Source organism: Leptodactylus fuscus, chromosome 9 (genome assembly GCF_031893055.1).
Source record: "Leptodactylus fuscus isolate aLepFus1 chromosome 9, aLepFus1.hap2, whole genome shotgun sequence".
NCBI classification, from domain to species: Eukaryota; Metazoa; Chordata; class Amphibia; order Anura; family Leptodactylidae; genus Leptodactylus; species Leptodactylus fuscus.
Window position 1 is genome coordinate 47,950,893 of NC_134273.1, and position 24,549 is coordinate 47,975,441.

The 24,549-nt window shown below is 40.5% G+C and overlaps 1 protein-coding gene across 2 annotated transcripts in view; it reads left to right on the forward strand.

Annotated features, from left to right (window-relative positions):
• The window catches only part of GRIN2B (glutamate ionotropic receptor NMDA type subunit 2B), a 450,932-nt gene that overhangs the window by 342,221 nt on the left and 84,162 nt on the right, over positions 1–24,549 (forward strand). For both annotated transcript variants that reach the window (XM_075286322.1, XM_075286323.1), the window contains one exon: positions 13,036–13,150. In XM_075286322.1, coding sequence (XP_075142423.1) covers positions 13,036–13,150 — 115 coding nt within the window. The remainder of the gene's footprint in view (positions 1–13,035; positions 13,151–24,549) is intronic.

Genomic DNA, 24,549 nt, shown 5'->3' on the forward strand with positions numbered 1-24,549 from the left:
AAAGGCCCTTTTTAGGTTTGTCCATTTTTTCTGCATCTATCACATCAACTTTCAACACTGACTGTTTGCTTGCTGGCTTATAAAGGTGCCATAATAATGTGATAATGTTTTTCACTTCACCTGTCCTTGTTTTTGATGTTATGACTAGAGATGAGTGAACAGTAAAATGTTCGAGGTTCGATATTCGTTTCGAGTAGCCCCTCAATATTCGACTACTCGAATCGAATATCGAACCCTATTATAGTCTATGGGGGGGAAAATGCTCGTTTCAGGGGTAGGCAACGTTCGATCAAATTATACTTACCAAGTCCACGAGTGAGGGTCGGGCTGGATCCTCCGAGCAGTTTTCTCCTTGCAGCGTCCCCGTGGCATCTTCCGGCTCTGAATTCACTCTGCCAGGCATCGGGCCTGGGCAGAGCCGACTGCGCATGCCCGCTTGTAATGCGGGCATGCGCAGTCGGCTCTGCCCAGGTCCAATGCCTGGCAGAGTGAATGAAGAGCCGGAAGACGCCACGGGGACGCTGCACGGAGAAGACTTCTAAAGGTAGGAGAAGAACCAGGGTTGATTGGCCGATTGTATAGCATTCGGCCAATCAATTCTGGTTCTGCATCAATCTTTTACATTCGAATAGCGAGTGGTACTCGATCGAGTATGAGTATTTTGAATACCGTAGTATTCAATCGAATACCTACTCGATCGAGTACTACTCGCTCATCTCTAGTTATGACTGTTCAGTGTAGTTATAGTCTCCTTTAAAGTGTATTGCTAATTTGAGCTGTGGTGTGTCATCCACAATTTTGGTAGCCATCTTTGAATGGATTACATTATGGTTGGATCTATAAACCCTAGTGCTGCAAGCCAAATGATAAAATGCAGAAATGTGTCTAGGAATGTGGGGGGTTTAAATATTGAACCCCAAGTCTGTATAATCCTAGAATAGTTGCTATTTTTGTTGTAGGAATCTGCTCACTTGGCCAGCCCCACCTTATAAATTTAGAATTAGATACCTTAGGTCTTTTCACATCAACTATTTTCAGGTCAGTTCATTTTTGCAAAGCTAGCTTATCTCTCGCTGAACGGTCTTACCCTCCCCAGAAGAATATTGTCTTCAGATGACATCACGCCATGCCGATCTGTTCAAACCACCTTTTTTTTTGTACAAAGCTTTTTCCTTACAAGAGTGTCTGCAGAAAACTTTGACAGGATGTAACTTTTTCATTCTAACACAATAAATTCATCTTCGGCAGTGTGTAAAATTCTCTCTCTCATCTGCACATTCTGTATGTGGAAACAAGTTCAAAGTCTGAGACAGGGGCTTGAATGAGGCTCGTGTTTTATGTGGCATTTTAAAGCAGTCTTTGAAATTCCAACAGACTGGTTTCATTAAATGCATTCTCATTATATCTATTCCCCTCATGCAGAGTTCCTCGGGGGGAATGGGAACACGAGCTATTTTCTAACTAACAAGCAACAAGCCTAATCTATTTGTCTGAGAGAGGAAGTTTTAGTTTATGTATTCCTTTTGCTTTGGGTTAAGAGTTACTTTGAATCAAAATTATTCTGCAGTTTTGAGACTTTGGTGTTTTTTTTTTCTTTTTCTTAATTTGGTCAAAACGGTTTGAGATAAAAGAGTTGTGTTAAAGCAAAACAATTAACCCATTAGGTGCATAAAAGGGTTATTGCTCAGGCCATGTGTCCCTATGGGATAACTGCTTGGGTGTCTTCATTGTGGTCGTATTTTCAATATAGATTTGTTGATAAAGAAAGTAGTAGTATTGTGTTTCTAATAGTAGTTAATACATTTTAATAATGTTAATAATTTGTGGGGCTACTTTGTTGTTGGAATTGCTCCGTTTTGATCTGTATTTTGTTATGAAGTTCCATCAGGAAAATACTGTATATACTGATGTTCATACCAGCCATTATTCGGTGAGTGCACTTCAGACTCACTGACATGCCAGGGTGCAACAGCACATTTTAGGAATAAACTGCCCTAGGCAACAGGAAGACATTACAACTTTTACTATGGTACCATCAATTGACTTACCTATAGATGTTCTGTGGTTTGCCTCATAATGATGACAGTCATCAAAATTACTGTGTTAGTTTTTGCAATGTGAGACCGCTGAGATGGCCTAGCAGTTTTATCTCATGTACCTGCTTGGAAACAAGAAGACCAGAAGGGACCAAGCAGGAACATTTTTGGTGTATTTGGTGGCTGGGACTTGGGAATTTATAGGTATTTTGTTGCATTAATCAATATACTGTATAAACTACAGTATATGGAAGTTCTAGACTGTGTGGGCTTTATTAGATGTTCAGTTATGGGAACACTGCTATATTAGTAATGTTTATGGTATATGCTATTATTAGTATGACAGCATTATGTATCATACTGTGTGCTCGATTTACTGTGTGCTGATCCTCTATTAGACCGTGTGATGTGGATTACTGAGACCACCTAAAATATATAAAATATTTCCTAGCCAAAACATTTTTTGATGGGGAAACCCCTTAAAGTATACAGTTCAGCTCATACTTCAATTGTACCTTCTCAGCAAGCATGCAGTGAAAAAATATGCATTTACAGATATCAATAAAGGGAAGAAAATATACAACATTTCTGGCTGTATTACATCTAATATACATCTAATATATTATTTTACAATGAAAGGCTTTAAAGCATACAGTAACTCCAATTATAAACATGTAAAGGAATATAGATGGATACAAGAAACTTTGTAATATTTCTTATTAAATAAATACCTTTCCTTCCTCATGTATTAGCCTGAGGCCTTTGAAGAGGGGATATCAGAGGCTTCTCGAAAAGAGACACAAATAACTGCAGCTGCTAAACTCTGTTACACTGTGAGTAAGACAGAGTTCTTTTTACAGTGCTTTATCTTTCAAGATAAGACTCTACCAATGCACAGAATGAGTCAATAAATCCGTTAACTAGCCACTTCCTCCTTCCCTCTCCATAGACATCTGTGTGAGTATGGAGATGAATTCTTTGCAGATAAACGGTCTGAAAGAAGATTATGGAGAAAAAAAACATATTTATTTCTTACTACTCCCCCCAAACAGTGGTTGCTTCAGTAGTCTCCCCTATACAGTAGCCACTTCACTGGCTCCCAATGCTGTATGGGGAACAGTGAAGGGGCACCTATACCATGTAGGGGCAGTGATGAGGACTAATATCCTGTGAAGGGGACATTAAAGTGTGTGTGGGGCAGGAGCCACACGGTGGCTCAGTGGTTAGCACTGCAGCCTTGCAGTGCTGGAGTCCTGGTGTTCAAATCCCGCCAAGGGCAAAAAACCATCTGCAAGGAGTTTGTATGTTCTCCCCGTGTTTGCATGGATTTCCATCCCATATTCCGAAGATATACTGATAGGGAAAAAATGTACATTGTGTGCTCTATGTGGGGCTCACAATCTACATAAAAAAAAAAAAAAAAAAAAAATTAAAGTGTGTGGGGCAGTAAGGGGGAATATTAAAGGAGTTGTCTGGGCTTAATTTCTTTATGATCTATTCTCAGAATAAGCCATAAATATCTGATTGCTAGCAGGCTGACTCACGGTCCCCAGACCAATGAGCTATACAGAGCAGCTTCCAGAACCTATCCTGCACACAAGCAGAAAGCTCCATCCACTGCATAACGGCACATTCACTGCATCTGAGCACTTATTGAAGTCAGTGAGAGCTGAACTGCAACAAAGTCATCTGTCCATTATACAGTGGGCAGAGCTTTCTGCTTATGGCCATGTAATTTGTACAAGACAGACAGTGGAAGCAGCTCCGTACAGCCTATGGGGTTGTGTGTTAGCCCCCTACTGATCAAGTAATTACGGTACATTACAGTATGGGGGACCAGTGAAGGTGCCACTGTATGGAGGGGGCAAATGAGGTGGTCATAAAAAATTAGGCTGAGACAACCACTTTAAAGAGGTTGCCCAAAAATTGGAGTTACTCCTGTGGCAGCTAGGGAGGTGTACAATTTAAAAAAAAAAAAAAAAAAAATACTCACCTGTCACCTGCCAGTGCCTATTCGGTCTCATGGAGGCACAGAAATCCTAGAAATCCTTTGCCTGATTGGTTTCAATGGTCACATGAGGCACAGGACTCCAGGCAAGTAGGTGCTGGCAATTCCCATCCACCACATGACTTTCTCCAATTATTGGATAACCCCTTTACGGCTAAGGCCCCTAGTAGCATCCTGTAGCAAAAAAGCACTGCGGGAAAAAATGCACTATGCACATTGCGTTTTTTTCCCACAACGCTTTTCACAGAAAATCCACAGAGATTTTCTTTGCGGACATTCTGCTTCCATTATGCCTTTGGAAACAGCATGTGTACAGCCCATATTTTCTGGCACTGTGGGGATGGAATTCACTAGAATCCCATCCAGTATACAGTGACTGTAAAATGCAGTGTTTTTTACACAACATGGAGCCCTGGTCTAGAGGGTTTATCCATTTTTCTAATATTGATGGCCTGTCCTTAGGATAGGCCATTAATATTACATCTGTGGCAGTCTAACAGCCAGGACCTCTGCAGATCAGCTTTTCCAGGACTGCACAGCTACAGGTAATGTTAATTCCAGGAGCCACGCTGTTTGTTGCCATATGGAGTGTAGCGGTGGGTTTAAATAGTGCAGTGGTATACATAGTATGGAGGGTGATCAGTATAGCCACGTTATGTCAGTACAACTGATGTACAGGGGTCAGATCAATCAGAAACCCTTCATTTGAAAAGATTAATTTTAGAAAAAAAATTTGGCTGTATAATATCAGACGGTAATGTTAGCTTCAAATTCTGTGGATCTACATTGAACTCACTCCCATCCATGAGGAAGCCTGTTAGAAGCATGTTAGTATTCACCTTTTATGTCTGGGGGGTACATTATTAGCGCCAATAGTGATATAAACGCCTGAAGACAGTTTGTGGGATGGTCAGCGTAGTATGTCAATATGACATACTATCTTTTAATTTTTTAAATATTTCCCTTATTAAGGCTGAGGCCTCACGTTACGGAAAATGCAGCTTTTTTTTGTTGCAGATTTTGAGGCCTAATAATTTTTTTCAAACTTTGCACACTTTACTGCCCCATTACACGTTCCTAGTCTTTGTTGCTTTCTGTTTTTTCTCCTCCACTGATGACGTGTTGACATGACATGTGACTGTTTCAACAATAACCTTGGTAAGGCTGATGTGACACTGAAAATAGTCAGTGATTGACTCCAGCATGCACATGTTATGTAGACACGCCATCACTGGAGCAGGGTGAATAGGGAGCAGTGGGGCAACAAGAAAGCTCCATGTCTGTGAGTATAGTGGTGAATTCACACACAGCAGATATGTTGCCGATTGTTGTTTTATTCATCTAAATATTGCTGTCGTTGATGCAAGTATATGGAATTCTGCAAGCTCCCTTCAGAAAAAATGGGATAATCAGAAAAATTTCTGCTCCATGTGAATTCACCCTTACTCCTTTAGTTATCTTACGCTGCTGTAAACTGCTTTTAAAAATTGTATGGATTTGGGATAACCTATTCAACTTGATGGTCACCAACGTCCCATAAACCTAAGCCCATAAAATGACTTTTTGACTGTTAGGTCTACTGTCGGTTTAGTGGTCCCTGAGCATTACGCCATATCAAGGTAAATAACATTTCTAAATACTGAAGGCTGTGAAGTTTTGCATTTTTAAAAGGAAATCTTTTCAGTCCATTAAGCCACATCAAGGAAGGTTAGAAAGAGCCTGCCATACACAGCCGTGTTTTAAAGACCTGTGCACAGCACATGCAGAATGGCAGATTTCTATGTCCACACTAGTAAATAGCTGAATATCCCACTCCCAATAATTGCACACATTAGCTTTGTGGCAAAGTTTGTGTCTTGCTAAATTCTTGGGCTATCTCAAATACAAAAATTGAGGTTATAAAGTGATGATATATAATGTATAAATGTAATTTATCATCATCAAAATCCATATTTGCACAGACAATGATGTATTAGAGTATTGTTAGACATTGAAGTAAGCCCCCAAGTGCCATAGCGTATTACATTTGCATAGAGAGGTTTACACATTGCCCAGTGATGCAGGTTTTTTTTCTTGATTCTTTTTAATATGATAAAACCTAGCAATGCAGATGTGACATGTTGCGCTAATACAAGCACTTCAGCCTACTGTGATATTGATCTTTCTAGGAAACAGATCATTCAGATCAATACAATTATTACTGACCCAGAAAAAAGGTTACCTTGGGGTTATTCTCATGCCCGTAACATACAGTATGATTTGTGATCAATATGAATTAGGATGAGAGTATAATTTAGGATGATAAATCTACAGACTTCAAGTGGAAGGTGGTAAATGGCCGGCTTAAACACAGGCACTAGACACATTTATGTTATTTCTTATTATATCTAAGCATGAATAGTATATATGGTAGTGGCAGAACACTCAAAGGGGACCAACACCGAGCTGCTTCCTATCTTGTCTGTCATGTTATCCTATTCCTAGTCGCCACTAGGGGGAGGACATTAAATTAAGATTTTTATGGTACATCCACATGTACACATTTTCCAAAACAGAAGACCAAATCTACTGCAATAATTGTTGTGTATTTGCCACAGAATTCATTGCAAAAGGGTGGAATCTACAGTGAAAATCCACATCATGAATTTATATACTGTGGATTTAGTATCTCCAGTGCAAATCAACATCTGCTTCAGACTCAAAATTAGAACGCTCAAAATTTGCATAAACAGATTTGCGTATTTTCCCATAAATCCCCAGTGGAGCAAAAATGGCTTTTAAGTCTCCATACTCCTGTAAAGGTGCACACTCCCTAAGGATTGGTATTATCCCCTGATCAGAGTGTATTCCGTGATGCATTCTCACATCTATAGTGGTATCCGATTTTTTCCGATGATACGGAACAGGATAGGATCTGATCTCTTTCATCTCTGTGTCATCAAAACAGAACAAATGGGAAGTCCCATAGATGTGAATGCTCTCAGATGATACTCAGATGCCACTACAAATGTCATCCGACTGCATTCCGCTGCAAACTCGCTCCCACGTCAGATGCACACTCAATCATATATATGGGGTCTTAAAGTGTACCTGTCATTTTAGGTGACTTTTTAGAATTTTACTTTACAGACGATCATTCCTTATAAATAGAGATGAGCGAACGGCGTTCGATCAAATTGATATTCGATCGAATATCAGGCTGTTCGAGGTATTCGATTCCAATCGAATACCACGCGGAAAACACACTAAAAATTTGCATCCCCTCCCACCTTTCCTGGCGCTTTTTTTTTGCACCAATAACTGTGCAGGGGAGGTGGGACAGGAACTACAACAACGTAGGCATTGAAATAAAATCAGAAAAAGTAATTGGCTGCCGAAATCAGGTGACCTCCAATTTATACGAATGGTGGATTTCAGATCCGGGTCATATGAGACTGTGAACTATGTGACTGTGAGACAGGGACAGATCTAGGGATTACCTTTATTTAGGTGCGAATGTTACTCACACAACTCTTTTGAGCTCTTCTCCAGTAAGGCTGAAGTATGATGAGTGCTGCGGTGAAGTTACATGCTCTATTCAGAATACAAGGTGATTACCTGATATTAATTTCTGGTCATCTCAGGTCACTGTCCTGGTTAATCTCAGGTCACTGTTCTGGGCCTTCCCAATTCTTTAACTGCACCTTTGCCTGACCAGATTGGCCTCTTTGTATTTGCACAAGCTCCTGACCAGCCCAGGAGGTCAGAACATGAAGGGCTGATCTCAATTACAGTAAGGGCAGAAAACTGAAATTAACAGCAATTAATCTACCCGTGAGAAAAGAAGGTAAGGTGATTGTCACAAATTTACTGAGGTAGATGAATGTTAATTGGGGATCTGGAGTTCCTCTTTAGCACTGTGCAATATGTAGTATGCTTTTTTTTACACATTTCAAGCATAGCTGCTTTTTTGATGATCTTTTGGTAGCATTAACAATGTAAGTGGAAAGATGAACTTTACTGCATATGTAGATGAATACATTGCACAATTAGTTAAAAGTTAACTAAGTTATCCACATTAGGCAGACTAAGTATGGTAGTTCTGTAAACATATATGTAAAAGCATGGTAATACCAAAGTGTGACATCTGAATTAAAGGGGCTCTATCATTAGGAAAAGACATTTTTGACTAAACATATATTTGCATAGCCTTTAGAAAGGCTGTTCCACACCTACCTTTTGTATGTAAATCACCTCAGTAGTTTTTGAATGAGCCCATTTTTATCCATATGCTAATTAGGCTCCAGAGAGCACAGGCAGTTCTCAGTGAGCACTCCTCTCCCTGCTGTGTGCTGTGTGTGAGAGTAGGGAGATGAATCATCAGCAACAGCAGCCTGTGCTGTATATACAGGAGAAAGCACTCACTGAGACTCCCGGTGCTCGCTGGTGGCTAATTAGCATATTAATAAAAAAAAAGTGCTCATTCAAAAACTACTGAGGTGATTTACATACAAAAGGTATGTGTGGAATAGCCTTGCTAAAGGCTATGCAAGTATATGCTTAGTTAAAAATTACATTAGAGCCCCTTAAAACATGATTCAAGTGTTACCTGTTCAATAGTCAAACACCAAGCACAAGAATACATTGGTCCCATAAGCCATTATAGCAAATACATTTTTAGGTTAAAAAACAAACAAACCCAGAAATGGATCCATTGGTTGATGTATTGTATAGTTGTAGGACCATGTAATAAGGATGGAACCCAGTTTTAGACACCAGACTGTGGACAAGATATAAGAGGTCACTTTTTCATGTGTTAGCAGGGGAGTCTAGTGATGCCCTACCACATGCAGTAGTGATGATAGAGTCAATAGGAGAACTACTGTACAAGCTTATTTTATCACTAACAATTTAGTATCAGTAAGTGAAAAGTCCACAGTTGTCACCTGGATGTAAAGATTTCCACTGAGCAATAACTATAGATGTAGTAGACTTTAATGTGCCTCGTCTCTGTAATATTTTCGATTAATAGATTACTCACATTTTATTATACATTTTATTATATATTGCTAGGATATAGCCGAAAATGAAATAGCCATGCCACTTATCAAACAGTCTCCTTTAGGGTAAGTTCACATGGGATTTTTTGGTCCGGAACACTTCGCTCCGGATTAGGCCCAATGAATGGACCTAGTCGGGAGCATGTCGCTTCTTTTTTCCTGGAGCCGGAACAAACGCCTCCCATTAAAAAGAACTGACCAGCTCCCATTGATTTCAATGGGAGCCGTCTTTAGGGAGGAACAACACATACAGACAGACTTCACCATAAAGAAGATAACACATGAGAATTATTAACAGTGTCTTCTCCTGGAATACTGCTTTAAGCATTGCCATAGCTATTAGTCTTGAGACGCAAACTTTGGTTGTAATGTCCTTTTATTGCAGTACACACCTGGATTAATAATAAAGAGATTATTAATGTATTATAACCCATATGAGACTTGACATGTTATGAGAAAGTGAATGATTCTGCCTGTTGTTGGAGTGCCCCTTCTGAACAGTACAGCATCCCAGTTATTGCTTCCTTCATTGTAAAGTAATCATCCCACTTCACCCTTATAAGCAACTGCAACTAATGAAGGCAGCCACATGGGAGTCATTGTATAAATGGCTGCAACTTGTATGTGTAGTTTCAGGAGTACAGATGCTGAAAACGGTGAATTCAGGAGGCACGCCTCAAATAGCATCTTCTCTAGCTTCACAAGTAAAATTACTGAATGTAAACAAAAATTCCATTTATTCATCTAATTCACCTTCCAGCAGTGATGGAGAAGAGTTTTTTTTTTCCCATATACCTCTCTTATATTTACATTAGCGTACAATAGAAAAAATTTATTGACAGTATTCTAACCTAGAGTCTGTTATATTTGTGGATTCCAATAAGTGATTCATATATTTAAAGGGGGTGGTCATTTTCAGACCAATATTATTTTATATATGTATAATACATAGTTAAACAATTTTCCAATCTATTTCTGTATTAATTCCTCACGATTCTCTAGCACTGGATTAGGCCCATTCTGTTACTTCTAATGAATGAAATTCTGACCACAGTCATGTGATATACAGTCCATGGTCATGTGATACACACACAGGTGCAGAGCTCATTAGTAGGCAAATGTCCCATTACTGTGATTATAATGAGCGGTGCACCGGTGTGTCCATCACATGACCATGGTCACAATTTCATCTACTGAATGAATGACAGCAAGCAGAGATGTAGACAACTGTGAGGAATTGATACAGAAAGTATATTGGAACATGTTTTACAACTTTTTATTATTCAAATACTAACATTTGTCTCTCAATATTGGTCTGAAAGTGGCCAACCCATTTAATGTCAAGAGGTAATGAACATGAGATATGAGATATCGAGTTCCCAGGTCATCTACAGGCCCTTCAAGAAACTCGCATGTGTTTCTTACATTTTGACTTGGACACAAGGCCGTAACTAATGCATTAAAAAGTGGTGATCAATGAAAGCACATGGACCCCATAGACTATAATGGGGTCTGTGTGTTTTTCGTGCGGAGTCCATTCGAGTCATGTGGAGAGAAAAGTACTTCAATAACTACTTTCCTCTCTGCATAATTCGTGCGGGTACCGCGCCGGAAAACACACGGACCCCATTATAGTCTATGGGGTCCAAGTGGTTTCATTGACCATCACTTTTTAAGGCGTTTGGTATTCTATTCGGGGGGTCCCCAAGCGGATTCCCCAAATGGAATACTGAACGCAGATGTGAACCAGGCCTTAGTTTGGCACCCCTGTGCAATGTCTCCTCATGAATGTCAGCTGCTCTCATTCATATATTTTAGCAGCTAGAAGATCTGTAGATTGTGAGCACAATATGGGGCTCACAATCTACATTTAAGAAAAAAAAAAGATCTGTTCACAAGCACACAGTCTCATGTCATTCACATCCTATCAATGCCCCCTACATAGTAAATATGCCCCCTTTTGTGACACAGCCTCCCCCACATAATCACTCATTGAGTATGTGCTGATGAACTTCTCCTTATGGTATTAAAAGGTGAATTTTCTTCTCTCCAACAGTGAAAGTCAATGTATCATACAGTGGTGGATAAATTTACGATCCATACACTGCCAGTCATTAAAGCAAATCAGAATGGAGATCAAAGAAGTTCAATCAGCCTTAGTGTGGTGGGGGTAACCTATGGCTTATGGGCATGGTTATGACACCAGTGATCCTAAATATCTAGAACTTCTGGGCTGGGTAGAGCTGCACCCTCTGACTGAGCAATACCGGACTAAAACTGAATACTTGGATATTTTGGATGGTAGAACAGCTGGAAATCTGAACATGAGTCAATATATTCAAAATATTAGTATTTCATAACTTCATTCAGTAATATAATGCTTTTGATTTTAACAAGTAGTAATTTTTTGCACAGACAAGACAAATCATTTGACAATATCTGAATCATGTCAATATGTAATATGTTTCTGACCTACATGAGGTACCAACATGAGCTACCCCTCCATACACTAAACTATGTGTGCTAGAACCTAGAAAATTAACATTACAAAACCCCGCAAAATGTGATTTTACAGTGGAGACTTTAGATGTTCTTAATATTTAGAAAGACCAAAATCGTAAACTTTGTATGTTCTGAACCCACTGCCGAAGATTCTGGTGAAGCAAGCTTTTGCTGAGGAACCCAGTCCAATAATGGTGTATACATCTCTACCATACTCATCTCTTTAACCAAAATACTGTACCTCTTTACTATGGCTTTGTAGCGCTTGATGGTTTTTGCAACTGCACTTGGGGACACTTTCAAAGTTTTCCCAACTTTATGGACTGACTGACCTTCATTTCTTAAAGTAATGATGGCCACTCGTTTTTCTTTACTTAGCTGCTTTTTTGTTCCCATAATACAAATTCTAACAGTCTATTCAGTAGGACACGCTTCTACGGCAACCAGTGCCAATCTAGGGAGGGGACATATAGGTCAGCCCATCTCTAGCCACGTCCACCCCGGCATAATTACTTTGTCTTTAATGGCAAACACTTCCACCAGCTCAGGGGCACCACCATAGGCTTCTTAAGGACACCAGGTAGCATTTGTTTCTTTGCTATCATAGGCATCATGTGGTAGTCATGTCAGTTAGCTGTGTCTAACTATGTTACTTTAGTCTAGTCTCTAGTCTCTATTTGGATACCTCCTAGTACTTCAAAGTCCCCTGATGAGTGGTGCAATATGGTGCCAGGAAACGCGTAGGAACTAGGGATCTACATTTATACCAGGGATACGCAGGGGCAGCTGTGGACTGCCCTTGTCATGGCGGGAGTTATTTGGGCATTGAGGGTCAATGTAAGGTTGCATTATAGGTAGAAATTCCTTGTTGGACCCTTGACCCTATCAAATTCTCCTACCTGCGAGGCGACCCTGGTAAGACTGTTTAAAATTACTATATACGATAGACGGTTTTGACTCTGTTACATGGGTGAGAATTGAATTGTTTATCTATTGAGTCTATTTGTATATTTGACTACTCATGGGTATGTTCTTAACATGAGGACCTTGTTTAAGGGACCCACTTTTTAAACAATATAAATAAATGTTATGTTTTAATACTTGCATCAGTGCTTTTGCTTATGAATTTTTTTAATCACAAAGTTTTTTCTACAATGTTTAAGTTACAACTTTAAGCAAAAACGTATTTAATGATACTGACGAAGGACATTTTAATGATATATGGTGTCTTATGTCGTTTTCAACAATATGATAATTATAGAAAGTATTCTCAGATTATAGTTCACAACAGGATGGACATAAAAGATGTAATTTAAGGCAAATGTCACCTTCCCATTACAGTTGTCTCATAAACTCTTGGGTTGAACAGACCCAGGTTGAATACCCTTGGTGCGACATTTATTCTACACATGAGTTTTATCTGCAGTAACTATTTTTTTTTATTTTTTAGGTACTTAATCAATGTAACATTTGAAGGACGGAACCTCTCATTTAGTGAGGATGGCTACCAGATGCATCCAAAATTGGTTATCATTCTTCTCAACCAGGAAAGAAAATGGGAAAGGGTACGTTTGGAAACTTATTTTTATTTATTTATTAGCAATGTGTTGCAGATCTGGTTGTTAGTCTTCCATTGTCTTTTGACACTTTGTCTAAATTTTTATTTCTTATCACCTTTATTTCTTATTGTCTATGGATAAAAGTTATTAAAACGTTGTTCCACTTTTAATAAGTATGTACAGATTAGCTGAATTATCTGATAGACTGTCTACTCACACATATAGTTCAGTATAGCCTTTATTTTATAGTTCTTTTCCAGTTCAGAGCTTGGTTATGGTGGAGTGATGAGGCAGAAGCACTGAGCTTAGCAATATGCCTCTTGTGACTATAATTGACTTTGGTGAGTCTGGCAGAGCTATGTATGAGATCATAAAATTCATTGACCTATATACTGTTAACCTTGCCTCTCCAAAGATCTATAGAGTCAAACACAACAATTTCAGTGATCAGTGAAGGTCCCCACAATAGAGCCCCTGCTCTATTGTGTGAAGTTTGTATGTTCTCCCCATGTTTGCATGGGAATTCTGGGTTCCTCCCATATGCCAAAAATATACTGATAGGTAAATTGTCTTTCTGTAAATAAACAACTGACCCTTGTGGATGTTAGGGATAAACACCTGTATGGCAGCTACTAACTACGCTACTCCACAATTCTCCCTGTGAGTTGAGTCCATCAGTGAAAAAAGCTCTACAAATGTTTTTCAATGTTATTGTCATTGTTTCAGTCTTGGTATTAACATACTAATAGAAGACATTTATGAGACTGCTCATGTAGCTAGTCCACTGAACAAATCCTGACTTTGTACCTTGTGATTGTAACCTCTAATGGGTCAGATCTTCCATGTTTTGGGTTAGGGCACATGCAGTGGCATACTTTCAAAGTGGATAAACCATGCAGCTGCCACGAGGCCCATGCTTGAAGTTGGGCACAATGCAGAATTTCTCCTGTTTGCCAGCAGAATGAAAGAATTTTACAGTAGCTGCCACAAGTGGGCGCTTACTGCATAGATATTTTAACAGTTCCTATTCATTTATATGGCAGTTATAAATTCCTAGTTACTGAGCTCCCTCTAATGGTGACTGCAGGTAGCCAGAGCTTTTTCAGTGAATCTGAAAATTGCTTACTGGGGAATATTTGTAACTGTATTTATGCCAGTTTTCTGCTCAATCTTGCTTTGTGCCCTATGAATTCTGTGTATGCTCCTGGCCACATAGAAATTCATCAGAAGGTGGCTAAAATGCTGCAAACTACAGGAGCAATGTAGTGGATAAGATTTACACAGATGCAGTGCAAAGTCTGAAAGCTATTGGAGACCCCCAGAGATTCCTGCTTTTGATCCATAGCAAAAAAAAAAAAAAAGCATCTGATTTTGGATGTTTTTTGCCATTGTCACATTCAGGAAAACATGCTGTTGAATTTTTCTAATTAAGAGTAACCCCCTACAAGACCCATTTGTCTTTTTTTCATTTTATACTACTTGTTTTTCCTGTTACAGTGTACACCTTGTGGGATGAATATAGTTATGCCTTTTAGTGCGGGCATGTGGAGATATGTTTATGTCTCCTGTTACATACACATACACACAATATATATATATATAATGTGTGTGTGTGTGTGTGTGTGTGTGTGTGTGTGTGTGTGTGTGTGTGTGTGTGTGTGTGTGTGATAGGAAAATTGGATTCATTTAAACTTATATATTTTTTATTTTATATTTTGAAATTTTATTTTATTTTTTTTTTTTTTTAAACTTTTTTTTAATCTTCCTGGAGAATTCAATTAAAAGCCTATACCATGGACTACAGTACTAGTACACTGCTCAAAAAATAAAGGGAACACCCAAATAACACCTCCTAGATCTGAATGAATGAAATATTCTCATTGAATACTTAGTTCTGTACAAAGTTGAATGACAACAAAATCACACAAAAATCATCAATGGAAATCAAATTTATTAACCAATGGAGGCCTGGATTTGGAGTTCCCCCCCCCCCCCCCAAGATTTAAAATGGAAAAACACATTACAGGCTGATCCAACTTTGATGCAATGTGCTTAAAACATGTAAAAATGAGGCTCAGTAGTGTGTGCGGCCTCGGCGTGCCTGTATGACCTCCCTACAATGCCTGTGCATGCTCCGGATGAGGTTGCGGATGGTCTCCTGAGGGATCTCCTCCCAGACTAAAGCATCTGCCAACTCCTGGACAGTCTGTGGATGGAATTAGACATGATGTCCGAGATGCTCAATTGGATTCAGGTCTGGGGAATGGGCGGGCCAGTCCATAGCTTCAATGCCTTCATCTTGCAGGAACTGCTGACACACTGCAGCCACATAAGGTCTGGCATTGTTTTGCATTAGGAGGAACCCAGGGCCAACTCACAAGAGGTCTGAGGATCTCATCTCGTCACCTAATGGCAGTCAGGCTACCTCTGACGAGCACATGGAGGACTGTGCGGCCCGCCAAAGAAATGCCACCCCACACCATTACTGACCCACTGCCAATCTGGTCATGCTGAAGGATGTTGCAGGCAGCAGATCGCTTTCCACAGCGTCTCCAGACTCTGTCACTTCTGTCACGTGTTCAGTGTGAACCTGCTTTCATCTGTGAAGAGCACAGGGCGCCAGTGGCGAAGTTGCCAATCCTGGTGTTCTGTGCAAATGCCAAGCATCCTGCACAGTGTTGGGCGGTGAGCACAACCTCCATTTGTGGACGATGGGCCCTCATACCATCCTCATGGAGTCTGTTTCTAACCGTTTGTGCAGACACATGCACATTTGTGCCCTGCTGGAGATTATTTTGCAGGGCTCTGGTAGTGTTCCTCCTGTTCCTCCTTGCACAAAGGCGGAGATAGCGGTCCTGCTGCTGGGTTGTTGCCCTCCTATAGCCACCCTCCACGTCTCCTTGTATACTGCCCTGTCTCCTAGTAGCGCCTCCAGCCTCTGGACACTACATTGACAGACAGCAAACCTTCTTGCCATAGCTCGCATTGATGTGTCATCCTGGATGAGCTGCACTACCTGAGCCACTTGTGTGGGTAGTAGAGTCCTTCTCATGCTACCACGAGTGTGAAAGCACAACCAACATTCAAAAGTGACCAAAACATCAGCCAGAAAGCATTGGTACTGAAATGTAGTCTGTGGTCCCCACCTAAAGAACCCTCCTTTATTGAGTGTGTCTCGATAATTGCCAATAATTTCCATCTGTTGTCTATTCCATTTGCAAAACAGCCTGTGAAATTGATTGTCAATCAGTGTTGCTTGGAGTTACATTGTGTTGCTTAAGTGTTCCCTTTATTTTTTTGAGCAGTGGATATTGAAGTTTATGGCAAAATTCCTGTATAGCTATTAAAGTCTGTCTTCAGAAGACGCTTGGCTCCCATAACAATGGAATGACTCCTGCAAACTCCCATTGCTTTAAACAAAAGTAAAAGTGATCTTATTTGTTCCAAATGTCCCCAAAATTTTGTAAATCCCAAAGGTGCTTCGACCTACTGTCAGTGACTGAGAGGAGCATCTCTTACTCACTGGTATTATACCGTATGCCCAGTCGAGGCACTTCCAATCTAATTACAGAACAAAAATCGTGGCGTTTTACATTATCTGCAAAGTGGATGCGATTCTTCTTGATAAACTGTTGCGTTTTTGTAAATCAAATCATATCAAGTACGGAATGCATTGCGCTGCATTTCTTTTTCTACAGCACTTTTTGGCTGTGGCTCGCTAGGTGAGGCCTTATCCTTTGGTAGATTTGTTCATCTCTAATTGTGACAGGTTTCCTTTAAAAGGCCTAACTGTCTGGAAACAAGGACTAATGGACTCTCACTGTAGATTGATGCTACGGATTACCAAATAGCACTTCTTAAAATTCTGTCTCTTTGTGCGGTTGCTAAACTATATTATATATCACGGCAATCTGGTTTTGTTCAGTACATGTCTGTGTTAACAGTCTGATTTCCCAGCTCATGTTCCTTCAAGAAGCATGACCCAAATACTCCTGCATCTGTTTATTGCATCTCTTTAAAGTGTCCATCACCGGCAAACTCTCCTATCATCAGCACTGGCTCATATAGTTCAAACAAGAGAGAGGGTGATGAAAGAGGACAGCAGGAAAGCAGATAAGGAAGGAAGGAAAAAAGACAACATTATGAAGCTGAAGTTGCTTTATAGGTCTTAGCGTCTAAATGGAAGTTGCTTTCTTCATGTTTTACAGTGATGATTTCTAGTTTGTTATATTGTGATCTTGCAGACGTGTAGGCAGATCAGATCATTACTTACACATCCTCACTATGCTGAATCCTTTTTTAGATCTTGGCTTACATGTACTCCTCTACTTATGGCATGTTTTTGCTGTCCTTTTATTGTTATGTTCTATGTTTGTATACCAGAAATCTTTACCATTGATTTTATAAGTTTTACCACTTCATGTAAAAAGGTATTAAAGCAAAAAATGACACCGTAAGGCTAAGGACACACAATAAAATACAGCGGATTCGCATTGCATTTTTTCCTGCAGCATTTTTCGTTGTGTTTTTGATACAATTTTTCCCTACAGTTTTTCTTCCCCTAATAAGGCTTAGGCCCCATGTTGTGGAAAAGGTGCAGATTTTGCTGCATTTGCTGTAAACCAAACAAAGGAGTAGCTATAAAAGTAAATATTAATGAAGCACTTATACTTCTTAAATTTATTCAGTCCAGTCTTGGTTTTGGGTTAAAAACCGAAAATGCAGCTTTTACGCAATGTGCGACCTTAGCCTAAATCTATAGGGAAAACGTGAGTGTTTCTTCAGGTGAAATTAACATGCTGAATTTTTCGGAAAAATATAGCAGAAAAATATAGCAGCATAACAATTACACCTACTGAAACGCAGGTAGTTTCCCTATATGTATAATGGAAAAGCATTGCAGGAAAAAACGTGATGTATTTCCATTGCATTTTTCCCATAGTGCTGTTTTGCTGGAGCCTGAGGCTACGTTCACACAGAGTTATTTGGACTGGATTTTGACGCGGGAATCAGCGTCAGAATCCAATCTAAAAAACGCCTCCCATGGCTAGCCACGACTGGGTGCGTCATGGCACTCTGCTCCGGATTAGGCGCAAATGAATGGGCCTAGTCAGGAGGGAGTCTTGTGCCGCGGATGCTGTCAAGATAGGGCAGCTCACTTCTTTTTTCCACAAACAACAAAAATCGCTAATAGGAGAGAAGTGAACGGCTCCCATTGAAGTCAATAAGAGGTCTTTTTTGGAGCCGGATTTTGTAGCGGATTCCGCGTCAAAATGCGGTCCAAAAAACTTTGTGTGAACTCAGCCTAAGACTAAGGCCCCACAGTGCATAAGAGCAGCTTTTTTGTTGCAGATTTTGCTGCTGTTTGTGGAGCCAAATACATAGGGATGTTCTTGTATTTCTCGCTTCTGCTTATAACACTCTTGTTTGTTGCTAAAAAAAAACCACACCAAAATCTGAAACAAAATAAACTTCTTTTCAGCAAAGTGGGGCCTTAGCCAAAATTAGCATTTTTGTACTCACTGTACAACAATTTTTCCAACTCATTCCCTGACATATGTACATCCTGCAATGGATTATGTATGTTTGTTTGAGCCCTTCAACTATGAGAGAAAGGAAGGAGAGTAGTTTCCCGACTACTGGGTGCATTCACACTGAGGAAAATGGTGCTGAATTTGGTGTGATATCCGTGTCAGATTCAGCGCTGAAAAAAAAGCCTCCCATTGACTTTAATGGGTTCTTTTTCTTGCTACCCCGTTTCCCCGAAAATAAGACACAACCCCCCCTTCAGGATCAGATACAACCAGCAGTCATGCCGGCGCTCCGCTAAGGAAGCATCAGCATGACTGCCAATTGTTCCCCGCTGCATAAGACATCCCCCGAAAATAAGAAAGGTCATATATTTCGTTAGATAATTAATTACAAGAGACTGTCTTATTTTCGGGGAAACAGGGTAGCAGGAACCCATTGAAGTCAATGGGAGGCTTTTTTTCAGCACTGAAATTCCACATCAAATTCCTCACCATTTTCCTCCATGTGAATGGACCCTAATGAGTTTGCAACAAATACTGGCAGGGAAATTTATTTTTCATCTTTGATAGTCAGATAAAAACAGGTTGCAATTAACCCATTAGAGAGCAAACTTTCTACATCAGTCACAAACAGGCCTTTTTTGATGCACTTCATTTTCTATGTCATTTGCATCAGAATAAAGGTGGGTCTCCTCCAGTTTGTAAAGCATGTGTACGCTGAGCCAGGTACCTGTTTCTTAGGCCCTGGATTGTAAAACCTCCAATTCCTAGTGTTTAATACTTTAATTCCTGTGGTCAATAGTGACTGCACTATTAAAATGGCTCCAAAATGAGGGTACTTCCCATATTAGGAATCGGCACCCCTGCGAACATGATTGCAGGGTGCCAACCACATTTACATGGTCTGCTTTCAGTATATTCACATTAGGCCATGCCATTGCCTGTCAGTTTGCAATGGACACCATAATACAGGGGTCTCAAACTAGGGACGCCGGATCCAAGTTGAATCCGGACGTTTCACCATTTTGCCCACAGGCAGTTTTATATACTGCCGGAAAGCTGACAGTGCGCTGAGTTCAGCACACTGTCGGCTTTCCCGATGTGGGCCCAGTGTGAAGAGCTTACGGTCCGGTACCGTAGCTCTTCTATGGTCAGAAGAGCGTCTCTGACACTCAGTCAGAGACGTCCTTCTTCACAGCACAGTCAATCGCGCTGTGCTGTGAGAGCCGGGAGGAACGCCCCCTCCCTCTGCTCGCAGTACTCGTCCATAGACGAGCATTATCAGGGAGGGAGGGGGGCGTTCCTCCCGGCTCTCACAGCACAGCGCGATTGGCTGTGCTGTGAAGAAGGACGTCTCTGACTGAGTGTCAGAGACGCTCTTCTGACCATAGAAGAGCTACACACTGGGCCCACATCGGGAAAGCCGACAGTGTGCTGAACTCAGCGCACTGTCAGCTTTCCGGCAGTATATAGAACTGCCTGTGGGCAAAATGGTGGAAGGTCCTCTTTAAACATTGGGGTGGAATGAAGGGGCTCATGACACTGGGGGCAGACGAAGGGAGGGGGGAGAACGGCATGACACTGGGGCAGAAATGGAGGGACATGAATCTGGGGGCAGAGATGGGGGGACATGAAACTGGGGGCAGAAATGGAGGGACATGAATCTGGGGGCAGAGATGGGGGGACATGAATCTGGGGCAGAGATGGGGGGACATGAATCTGGGGGCAGAGATGGGGGGACATGAATCTGGGGGCAGAGATGGGGGGACATGAATCTGGGGCAGAGATGGGGGGACATGAATCTGAGGGCAGAGATGGGGGGATATGAATCTGGGGGCAGATGAAGGGTGTATATGTAACTGGGGGAAAGATGGAGGGGGGACATATAGTTTACGGGTGACTGTAGGAGGATTATACAGTGTGGGGGCACATGAAAAATGAATGGGCGGAGTGAATATAAAAGTGGGTGGAGCTAAATTTGCCGCGGTGCGGCCCGCCGACTGGCTGGGATCTTGCTCTGCGGCCCACATGCTGAGTTGAGTTTGAGACCTCTGCCATAATACATAAGTAGTGCAACGTATTATGTAAGTTCATAAGTTCAAGTCCCCCAGGGATGCGAAAAATAATTGAATAAAGTTTTAGTTAAAAAAAAACAGTTAAATAATAAAAAAAAATAATCTTTATAATAAAAAAAAAAAAAAACATTACACGTATGACATATGACCCCAAAACTAAAATTGTCATAATATTTTACCTGCATGGTAAACAGCATAAAAAAGTTACAAAAAATGGCAGAATTGTTAGGTTTTTTTTGGTGTTGGTCATTAAAAAACATGATAAAAAAGTGATCAAAAAGTCTTGTGTTCACCAAAATGGCACCAATAAAAATGTCAGGTCTTCCCATGAAAAGTGAAAAGTCATACAGTTCCATTAACAAAAAATAATAAAGTTATACAACATAGAAAAGGGGTCTTTATTTGGCAAAAATAGCAAAACTAAAAAGTAACTATACAAATATAGACTCTGATGATACATTCTTGCTGTTATTGTTCTTTTCCTCCCCATAAGTTAATAAAAGTTAATCTATGAGATATATGTACTCCGAAATGGGGTAGAATGTGGCCTGCAAAAAACTGTTTTTACATCAGTTACTTAACGTTAAAAAAAAAGTTAAAGGGGTTTTCCGGGCTGAAAATATTTTTTTTTAGAAAGGTCTGTTAGTGCTAGTAATGGGTTAATAAGTATACCTATATACATTTACCAGAGTTTGGAGTGATTTCTGGGTGTCTCTGGCAGCTGTGTTGTGCAGGTACCTGTGTAGCTTCTGCACTAGTTCCCTCTCACTCAGTCCCCCTCCTCTCTCACTCTGTTACACTGCTCCTCCCTGTCTCAATAGCCTAGCAGTGCCACCCATTACTAGTCCCTCCTACCCTTCCCCATCTCCCTAGCCTACAGATTCAATCCATTACTAGCCCCTCCCACCCTCTCCATCTCCCTAGCTAACCTATTATGCCCACTACTACCAGACAAGAATAGGGTAGGAGCCATCCCGGACAAAGGAAGGCTGCCATGTATTGATTGGGATGGGGGAGAGAGAAAGGGTGATGTTCTGTTTCGGAAGTGGTGTAGTGGAACGTCACCGGATTATCAGAAAGTGTCCCTGGGGTGGTCACATGACCGTTCTATGGATATGGGTAATTTTAGATTTTTTTAAATTGAATAAAATTAGAAGTTAGGCGGAGGGGTTTTAGTTTAGGGGTTAATTCTTAGTTTATCCTGGACAACCCCTTTAAGGGATCTTTGTTTGCAACAGCATTAAATTATAAAAAAAATGATTTGGCTATTAAGGTGCAAAATAGAACAATCCTTAAGGGGTTAAATGCAATAAACTAGACCACGAATGCGGAGAGGTAGAAAAATCTAGAAGTAGTACTAGAAGAAAGTCACATGTCGGGGCCAGGGAATACTGTAGGTATAGACAGAAGATTAAAACCAAGAAAAGCCAATGCAGACTTGCAGGACTTAGCCCAATAAGAAGATAACCATAAGTAAGTTAAAGAAGTAAGGAACTCAAGATGTCCAGAGATTTTAACATCTGAATTAGGCCTTGCATAAGTATCCTTTGTAAGGCCGGGGACCCCAAGTTGTGAAAAAGCTGCGATTTGGCCGGGATGGAAATGTATTCTGATTAATTCCATCCACACACTGCAAAAACATATCTGCAGCAGAAATGCTGCGATTTTAAAAAATGTTTTTGTAAATTGCAGCATGTCAATTATACCTACGGAAACAGTGGCGTTTTCTGTATAGGTATAATAAACACAGAGGAGAATTCAGACGTTATGTGAAAAGCACTGTGGGCAAAACGTGATGCGTTTCTGCTGCACTCTTTTCAGCATTACTTTTCGGCTGTGGTTCGGTACATGGGGCCTTAGCTTAATGGTCACTTTCAGATATGGCCTCTGTTCTGACTATATCCTCAATGCTAGTAAGTTCTTACAGTAGCTTGTCTGACCAATATTACAATATAGTGCGCACTACTTTCATTTTCTTTGATATGTAAATCTCTGAAGATTGCCCTATTTCTACAGATTGCATTGCTCTTGTATGTTAATATCCTGCCCAGTTTTGCAAGTCTTTGGCTATATAGCTGCAGAATATCTGTCTGCATCTGTATCTGCGTCTGCATCTGTGCATAGGACAGAGGTTCCCTTGCATTTCTTGTGTTTTTTCAGTTCTTGTCATGGTGTTAAGCAGAACTCCTGCCCCCACTTGTCTTACTGTTTCTCCACGCCCACCTTTTTACTCTCCTTTCTGCACTTTCCGTTCTCTCTCACACTTGGCAGCATTCCCAGCCTGCATATGTGCTCTTAGTAACTCACAGGCCTGTTTTTTATCGGATTAGTCTTGCCAATTGGCAGTCATCAGGACTGACACTTTGAAAAGCCTTTAATTGACGGCTCTTAATGCTCGATCAGATCATTCAGAGTCTCGTAACAGGACTTCAATCCCATAAGGCCTTGCTTTTACATGCTGAACAGAGCTGTCCTTGTAACAGTGACATGCAAACATGATGTATATGTCAGTCTGAAATGTAACTGTCAAATGCATATTGTATGTATACTGCGTATTCTCAGACTCTTTTTGAATGTCTTGGGCAACCACTATCGAGTTGGATTTAACAGTCAAGAAGACTTATACATAAAACTATTATCTCCTGATGATATGGTATTCAGTCAATCACAGGCTAAGATAATGGTGACATCTTTTATATTGCTTCTGTATACACACCTGTATACCAATATTGGACAAAAATAGGAAATATGATACAAAAACAAAAATTTTTACGTTTTATTGACATGTCTTTGATGGTAGATTCTTCATGAAATAACAATTTTAGGGTCCATTCACATGAAGGAAAATGGCACTTTATTTGGTGCTGAATGAAAAATGATAGAAAATGATGACCATAGAGTTAATGTTAAATAAAACCAGATCAGTTACTGTTCATTCTGATCACTGTGGAACTTTTCTGTCATACGGTAACTGATCTGTTTTTAAATTGGACTCTATGTAAATGGCTGGTCATAACTTTCCATCATTTTGATCCTGTAAAACTGACCTGTTAGGGGGCCACACGGTGGCTCAGTGGTTAGCACTGCAGCCTTGCAGTGCTAGAGTCCTGGTGTTCAAATCCCACCAAGGGCAAAACACCATCTGCAAACAGTTTGTATGTTCTCCCCGTGTTTGCATGGATTTCCGTCCCACATTCCAAAGACATACTGATAGGGAAAAATGTACATTGTGAGCTCTATGTGGGGCTCACAATCTACATAATAAAACTGATCTGTTAAACTGATGATCAAAATGTGATGTATAAGGCCCAATAATGTCTAAGATAAGATAAGATAAGATAATCCTTTAATAGTCCCACCTTGGGGAAATTTCAGCGTGTTACAGCAGCATAGTAATACAGATACAGGATAATACAGAGTAATATGTTACAGACGTAGACACAGATAAGCTGAGAAGAGAAGATATACTAGGAGTCCATGGCAGCTAAGGAAAAACAGAAGAGAAAGAGGAAGACCTCATGATCATCCTCATAATCATTAGTTCTCTGTGCGGAGAGCTCTTCGTTTGGTCTGATGTAGATTATACAGCCTGGTCGCGGTTGGAAGGAAGGACCTGCGATAGCGCTCCTTCTCACACTTGGGGTGAAGCAGACGGTCGCTTACAGTGCTGCCAAGTCCCATCAGGGTCCCATACATGGGGTGGGATTTGTTCCCCCGCATGGAGGTCACCACAGACAGTATCCTTCTGTCACCCACCACCTGTACTGGGTCCAAGGGGCTCCCCAGGACAGAGCTGGCC